Source organism: Limulus polyphemus, unplaced genomic scaffold (genome assembly GCF_000517525.1).
Source record: "Limulus polyphemus unplaced genomic scaffold, Limulus_polyphemus-2.1.2 Scaffold1238, whole genome shotgun sequence".
Classification (NCBI taxonomy): domain Eukaryota; kingdom Metazoa; phylum Arthropoda; class Merostomata; order Xiphosura; family Limulidae; genus Limulus; species Limulus polyphemus.
In genome coordinates this window covers 28,689-37,663 of record NW_013666848.1, presented here as the reverse complement: position 1 = coordinate 37,663, position 8,975 = coordinate 28,689, and the positions used below count along the sequence as shown (strand labels likewise).

Sequence of the window (8,975 nt, the reverse complement as noted above, 5' to 3'; positions counted from 1 at the left end):
CCAGGTGTATACTTCAACAAGATATGAATTTATTTTGACACGTATCTTCAAATATACTTGTTTTTTTCAGTTAGCTCTCTCTATATAGGCTTGGTCATTTTTACAATTCTTGCAACACCACATAACCAAGAAACTATACATACTATAAACTTTACTGTAATAAGTGCATCTTCATGAAATTTGGCATGTTTTAGTAAACATTACAAGTCTTTTGTACACAAAAAATCATTTTTAATTAAGTATTTTTATCAATTTGTCTATGAATAGATGGGGTCAGTGTTTACTATTCGAGTGTAAAGTAATTTTCATATGAAGATTAAAAATACATTTTCCTATTCAAATTTCATTTCCATAACTTCTAAAGCATCCTCAATGAATGTCAGAAGTTTATTTTTTTCAGTAAAACTTCATATTTTATCTGTTATTTTCTCTATCCTTACACTATATACACTGTAAAAAATACAAAGTAAACCTAAATAACCCTTTTTTTCACTAGAATAACTGTTTATCATTACAGACAATTATACATTATTTATTCAAAATCTAATATAATTCAAATCATCTGGTCATTTAGATATATTGCATTATTACCACTTAGAATAGTGCCAAAGAGAATTATTATGGTTGAGAAGCTTTGTGTAAACACAGAATCAAGTTATCAACATGCTTGGTCAAGTTACAATATGCTGAGCTCACAAGACATGCTCATACTGTTGATTATTATTTTATTTTATTTTTATTATGTAACCTAATCAGTTAGTAATTTCCATAAATCAGTTATTTTTATAACAAATAAAAAATATACAAAAAAAGGAATTTAGTACTTACATGCAAGTCTTGTATTTTTTTGCTCTTAAAGTTTTGAAGTCTTGATTGAAGTTAATTTTATTTTTCTTGGGGGTGTTGTTAGTAATTTACTTAATTTTTATTTTAAATATGTAAGTTAGATCACCAAATATTAATACATAATAAATAAACAATGTCCTTAAACTATTATAATTTAACTGTTTTTATTTTCTACCTAAGCTATATGCATGCTATCGTTTTTCCTTATCTGGTTGAAGCAACCTCGATGATTGTAAACTATGAAATTGATTCATAAGAACTCAAAACCAATCATGAGAATAAGCTAGCCTCATAAGGAAGGAAGTAAACTGAAATTTTCTCCTTCTATTAGTTATAAATAATCAAATAATAAATGTCAAAGAATTAATCATATTTTTTAAAGATAGCATGTGCTAGGAAGGGCTTGACATGCGAGTTTCAGTTTATAGCACAAAACTCATCAAAGCAGATCAGATGCTATAAATTTTCATTTTAATATATAAATGTGCAAGTTTTCAGAAACATAGAAAATAATATGATGTGGAAAAAATTCTAAAGTGGATAATTCAAAGCAGAGAATTTTCATGATACAAAAACAAACGAGACTCTATTTAAGTATTTCCTTTTGAAATTAAAACTTATATCATATTAAAATTAGAAACTTTGTTTTGACACTAAGTTTACTGAAATACATGGATAATAAATTAGTTTCATTGAATTTTGAATGTAATTCTGTAAAGATATTGTGCAACATACATGTTGAACCTACACCCTATCTAGAGGGTTAAGACTTATCTACCTTGTTCTAGAGCTAACAAACTCTTGCTGACAACATGGAAATGTAAACTGTTATACAACATTTGATGTTCTCAAAAGTAGTATTCTATTCTTAAACCTGACAAACATTATATTATCTAGATTCAAGTTTTATTAAACATCATAACTGAATGTACTGGTAAGTTTTACAGATCAACTTACATAAATGAATTATTCATTGAAATGTGACACCTATTAATTAATGCAAGGTTAGATTACACGAACAAGAAAACTTTGGAGTATTCAAACTGCTTAAATAAGTTTCAGGTTTCATCCTCATTAATTATAATAAAATATTTCAAATGAAAATTGCTTTCATGAATACTTGATTTTATTGAACCTATCTGTATCTAACATTTACAATCCTTCTCTAAAACGATGATATACTTCCTGAAAACAGATTAAATAAAAAAATGTGCATCAGATTACCATTAAACTTATTTTCATAGGATAACTAATAGTAGCTTTATTAAAAAAAAAAAGTAAATTCTCTGTGCAAATATAAGTCACTAAGGAATGGCTTTTATAAACTCCACAATAAGCCTGACAGTGATCTGAAACAATACACATAGTCTTAAGTCAATACACATTTATTTTTCTAACTGTTACTTATGATTTTCTCCCTTTTTGCTCATTAAAACTAAGGCTTTAGAATTTTATGGACAATAATTAATTTTTTTTTCACATGATTAATGACGACATTCACGTATATTTTCTATATTGTGGACTTTTTCTTCCGATTCATTCAAATTTAAATTGTTAGGTAACAATGAATGATAAGTTGTTCAACAGCAGTGATAAGAACAATATCAAGGTGAACACACATCTAGGGTGAAGTATGGTGGAAGACCAATAGAAGCGTGAGATGCATCTCAGCTAACGATGTTGGAGATCTTCAAAACATTTATAGCATCTGGCTATGTAGGTACAAGCAGAGTCACATCTATCATCCCATTACCTTAGAAACAAGAGTTGTTGGGCAGGGATTCATCTTCCAAAAAACAGTGATGCCAAGCATGCAGCAAATGTGTTGAAATGATATATAGAAGGAGAGTTAGGCTTATGGAATACTCACAACCAGGGTTTAGCCTTCACACAATCCCAGTATTAATCATTAAGGCCAAATGGGCAAATAGTGAAACTAGAAAGCTCAAACTACAACACGAACAACTTGGCTGAATTTTGGTGAGTAATACAAGAGTCACCAGCAATGAGTAATTGCAACTAAATGGTCAATTTATCATTAGTACAATAAGTTATTAAAGAAATACAAAAGAAAAGCAAATAAATTGTAAAATGCACTTGTATTTTATGTATACTTTAAAAAACACTGCAAGTGTTGTTTTTACGGTACCAAAGCTTATCAGTGTGTGATTGTGAAATATTGTTCCAAATATCCCGTATATGTTATCACCAGTGTGTTTATATGATAAATTTCCACCACTGTGTAATCAAATATGATGTATTATAAATTCTAATGTATACCACAAAATACTTTTTAATATTTAAAGATAAAATGTTATTGTTGAGAGCAGCGTGCATAGTAAGGATATCAGTATATATAAGTGTTTTCTACAAGATTATGTTGATTCTGTCATAATTTGCTAACTGACTCACCTGAACAGATGTATCCATGTAAAAAACAGGAACATGACTTATATATGTAAAATAGTTGTTTATTTTTATTTTTGTTAAGTTCTAACTAAATTTAGTGACAATGCAAAAATTTAAAAAAGAATCTAAGCCAAAGTTGAATGAAAAGAACAATATACATATAAAAAGGAAAACCTTTATTAGCAGGCACAGATAACAGCTAAAGTACAATAGTTTTCTTGAAAAGATGACATTACGCATTCACTCAGAATTGTGTATTAAAAATATTACTCAACAGCCTGTGGTAAGCATTACACATAAAAGAATTGAAATATTGTATTATATGACAAATGTCAATAAGAGGAAGTTTTTATAGGGAAGAAAATCATTTCAGGAACTTAAAGTTTTCTATTATGTCACAGGTTTAGGGGTGACAATCACAAAAAATGGAGAAAAATATTTGTTTTTTCATCTCTGATTAATCTGATGATGACAAACCCACTTTCAGATAATAATTTTATACCTAATGATGACAAAAGCTTCTCGAAATGTTGTACATTTGTTTCTTGTAATAAAATGTTTTTCATTACCCATTCAAGATTTTACACTTTATCAGCTATTATTGTACCTGAAAGGGTACTGTCAAATTACATGGACGTAGTACCCAACCAAAATATCTCAGAAAAACTAACATAAATTTGATCTCACTGAGGATTAATTCAAGAATATTAAAAAATATTCATGCTGAGGAAGGCTCCCAATGTTTTCAAAAACGTTAAGAAACTCACACTTCTGTCTAAAAGTTAAATTAATCAAGTTTTTTAAAGTTTGAACTAATTTTGCTACATCAAGTTTTAATTCTGATTCAAAAAGTTCCACCAATTACATTACAAAATATTTATGTTCAATATTTTTGGCTGTCTAATCAGCAAAATTTAGTTTTATAAGCAAAAGATTCTATTTGAAAAATATATTTAAAGCAAACCACAATTGTTTAACCCATTAAGTACAACCAAAATAGAGTCGTTTTTTTATTTAATATTAGTTTAAAACAATTCTATTTACTTTCCATTTAATTTATAAATTTAATACTTATAACTCTCAATATATTGGGTATATCTTCACGAAATTTGGCAGTCTTTCAGTTAATATTACAAGTCTTTCACATACAAAAAATCATATTTCTTTGTGAAGTATTTTTAATAAAATAAAATAAAGATTTGTCTATGAATATATTGAGTATTTGTGTTGAATAGTCTGTGTGCCAAGTTAATATAATTAAATGGTTCACAAGGAACGCACGAGAGCAGCTCATGGGTAATGTAATTCGATAGCGTAACGTGAGCTGCACGTTCTCTGAGTGATTTACAACTTATATTTATAATGGCGCGGATAGTAGTTAGACACAGTTCAAAGGGCAATAAAACAATAGAATTCAATTATAAGTAGATGTATAATGTTATGAACTTAGAGCTACTTAGGGAAAATGAATGTAGTTAACCTTATAATCTGAAGTCATTCTAGAAAGAAAAAAGGTTAATCTAGGTTCATTTTGATTTTGTTATTGGTGGTTAAGAGGTCGGTCGAATTGACCAATTCCGTTTTGAGATAGGGTAGAGAAAATAACATATAAATTATAAGGATTTAGTGAAAAAACATGTTTGAAATGCGTTTAGGAGGTTTTAGGGATTATACAAAGGAAATTTGAGACTTTTGATATGATGAAAAGTATTTTTAATTTTAACATGAAAATTTTATTACTTATTTTACCTAATCTAGTCTTAAATAACTTAAAAAGATCCGTACTTTTAATTTTAGTTAACTTTTATAATAATAAATAAAGAATAAATATGAAAAACAAGAAATAAAGTACTTACCTAATCTTCTTTTTTCTTGCCCTTGATTGTCGAGGAGTGTTAAGCCTGATTTTTTATAGTAATTATAGTAATGCACTTAACAATTTTTATTTAATTAAATAATGCACCAAAGAATATAAACTAATAACATGCAAAGAGTAGACAAATTCACTTACCTCTCAAAATATTCCTGGCTTTCTAACTATGTGACAAGAGCTGTTACAAATTCATCCAAGCTAGTCGTTAATGATGATAACAGGAATGATGTTGCTACTCTGAGTAAAACTGACGATTATCTGTTCAAAACACAACATTATACAATACGTCATTTGATAGATTAAAACCTTGACTTTCTATTGGTTATAGGTAATATATAATGAAACATAAAGAAGAACATATATTTCCCATTGCTCCCACTGCAATTGGGACAAATGTTTCCCATTGTTGATGCTGTTTATGCCTCCCTCTGCGGGGGTCCAGGTTCATCACTAGATGGAAAGCTAGCATCCTTGTCTTATTGCCTCTTCATAGTCACACATTTGAACATCACTTGACTCAATTTCACTATCTTCTAAGTTATCTGAGTCAAGTGCATCAAGCATATTTACATTATAATTAGGGTAACTACTCATCAATCTAGTGATGTTGGCACAGTTGGCACAAAGTTGTTGTACATTCCACTTAAGAATCTGAGTGGAAAACAGTGAATGAAACTATATATCAACATTAGGTGGGATGCCAATAAATACTTTCCAACTGATTTTACTCCCATATGCCACCCATGGAAATTCTGAATAACATTTGTCCCTGTCACAGTGTGATGGGGTGGGAGCACTAGAAAATATACATCCCAGCCACAGTGAAAGGTTTAACATGACAGGGGATAGATCACGGGAAATGGAAGGGTTCCAGGGAATAAAAGTCGGGAACTTGAACCCCCAAAGAAGGAAGGATGTGCCACACAACACTAAGGAGCAAACTAGACAAAGAAGTCAGTTAGGATTGGAATGGAAGTACTGGTGGGAGATAGTAGTTAAGGAAGTGGATGTGAAAGCCAAACAGCCTTTATGGGTAGCAAAGGTCTGAGTGAGGAAGAACCGGTAGGAATATAGTATGACCTAAGAGGAAGCGGGTAACATTAAAGGCAGAAATAACTGAACGACAATGTCTGCAATCAAGGAGTAGAATGAAATAGATCATGAGGAAGAGACGGTAGATGGAACATGAAGATAAAAGTGCAAAGGGAGGATAGGAAAGACATGAAGGACCACGCTACAATCTCAATCAGAAAAACGAAAGGTATGTGGAGGATGCATGACTCAAAAGGAGCAGAATTGACAGGGGAAGACAAAACCTGGACAAATGAAAAGTGTCCAAAAAAGGCTGTTCGATAGCTAGACATGATCAAAAAGGAAAAGCCTTTGTCAAACAACCAGGTGAACAATAGGGAAAGATGAGAAATGGAAAGATGGGAAGAACAGAAACAATGTAAAAGAGACCAAAGGCAGAAGGTATACCATCAACTGTGGTAAATGGTCATGGAAGAAGAGAAAGGAAAAATGCAATTCTTGGAGTCAGTCCCTGGGCTGAGACAATGAAACTGACAAAATCCATCTGTGAGAAGAATGTGGTTACATCTGGATGAACAATGTTTGACCAAAACTGACAAATTAGAGACTGAGACAGAGGTAAGAGTAGGGGAAGTTGTACAAGTGAAGACCAAAGCAGTGGGAACAATGGTTGCACTAACCAAAATGGAGCCACCAGTAGGACGGGACACAGAGTGGTTGAGAATAAGGATAGAACTCTTGGTGTGAGATAAGTGATCATTGTTGAGATATTGGAATGTACCATAACCATCACTACCCCTTAAGAGAGGAAGGAAGTGGGACAAAGCTCGACAAACCACCAAAGGCTCGAGAATGGTGATATGGAGAGAAAACTTCTTGACTGACCAGAGACCAAAAATCTCCCAGGAGTCGAAGGAAGAATCCCAACACTAAAGTTAAGTCTGTGAACAGATGTAAATCCAGACAAGGTGGAGTAAAAAGCACCCCTCCTGTGATCTGGTCTCTGTCGAACCATCAAGCCAGGGATCCAAAGAGAAGTTCTACTGATCTAGGAGTGTCCACTGAAGGGAACACATAGGAACCTGACCCATGGAAAAAAGAGCTTCCAAGGAAGCCCACATCCTGAAAGAAATAAATCTCAAGTTGTAAGAAATGTGAGATGAGGAACATGAACTGTTTGCCTTAAACATGAAGACGAAGAGAAGAAGGCTGGATCCAACCGAGGTTGGAAAAAGAAAACCTCCACAAATAAATGGCATATTGAGAGCAGTGAAAACTGATTTCCTCAATGTCATCAGGAATCCCACCCATGCAGTAGCCTGTAGGAGCAGAGGAGTGTGGTCTCTGGAGTATGAATGGGAAGAAGCAAGCAGGAGCCAGTCATCCATAGAAAGAAAAGTGCAAAGAATTACAGATTGACCAAACAAACACTTTAAGGGACAAGATTAGTCCAAACAGTAGGGCCCTGAACTGGAAAACACAACTTAGAGCCGTAAATAACTAACAAAGTGAACACTGTGGGAGAAAACTCCAAATTGTAGGTTATGAGGAGAAAATGAAGCTCAGCCCAACGAACGGGAAAGAAAGAAAGCAGCATGTCAGCAATGGAACAAAGCAAAAGTTTAAGTCCTATACTGATGAAAATTAGGATGATAAGACAAATAATGAACAATTACAAAAAAAAAAATTATTCAGATAGAACAATGAATTATATATTATTTGTAGTAATATGTAATGTACAAATGATCTAAACCTACCTAGTTAACAAAGCACTCATAAATACAAATGGACAGCCATGTAAGTGTATCTAGTCCACAAAGTATGTAATAATAACAAGCACGCAAGCCAACTAAATTTACCTAGAAAACACAATTTAATAATCAATATCTAACTTACCATTCATCTAAATTAAACCAGATGACATAGGACACATAAATTAAGTCCAACACTGACAAAAATTAGGATGATAAGGTACGTAGTTAACCATGATGAAACAAAATTACTCAAATAGAACAATGAATTAGATGTTACTAGTAGTAATGACATTGAACTTACAAACAATCTAAATGTGCCTAGTTAAAGTACTTATTAAGAACAAACTAACAAACCCACAAGATTTGCCAAGTCTATGAAGTACATAATATTAACAAACATGCAAAACAATTGAATTTGTGTAAATAAGGACAAAGCCACAAAAAGGGCATCAGAGCTGAATCTACCACAGGTATACCAACTGGGTTTGAAGTGTTTATGTTGAAAACCTTACCACAGATCCCCTGGAAGAACTGGAAGCAATAGGAAGAAAGGAGAAGAAGAACAATTCACCACCAAAGTGAATGATGTGGCAGCATGGCACTGGTGGAAGGTGAAAACTCCTGAAGAGGTTTAGAGTATGACAGACCAAAACAAGAAGGTGCCAGAAAAAGAGAGTCCAAATTGTTTTCTTCCTCAGAAACATTGTCACATGGAAAAGAAGAAGAAATGGCTGGCTGAACATATGAATCTAGCTCCTTGCGAATTAAGACTTCTTGTTCTTCATCTTCTGCTGCTGATAAAATGGAACCCATTTCCTGGGAAGTCACTTACCAGTATCGTTTTCAACCATAATGGAAATTTCTGCAGTCGATACATTGATTGCCAATTCATACGAAGATCTCTTACAATTCAAGTGAATGCAAACACAGTAAAATAAAACTGTTAAAAAAAACTTGAAATGGCAAAGAAGCACATTCATAAATGGTAGCCAAGTGTCTAAACAATGCTGTGCCAATCAAGAAAATAAGGATTGAGCATGAATAGCAGAGGGAGCTGCCTG

At 32.4% G+C, this 8,975-nt stretch overlaps 1 protein-coding gene across 1 annotated transcript in view; it reads right to left on the bottom strand.

Moving 5' to 3' along the window:
- The window catches only part of LOC106462744 (H(+)/Cl(-) exchange transporter 7-like), a 172,582-nt gene extending 163,855 nt beyond the window's left edge, over positions 1–8,727 (bottom strand). Inside the window, exon 1 of the mRNA XM_022390078.1 lies at positions 8,562–8,727. Coding sequence (XP_022245786.1) covers positions 8,562–8,727 — 166 coding nt within the window. The remainder of the gene's footprint in view (positions 1–8,561) is intronic.
- Positions 8,728–8,975: the final 248 nt, after the last annotated feature.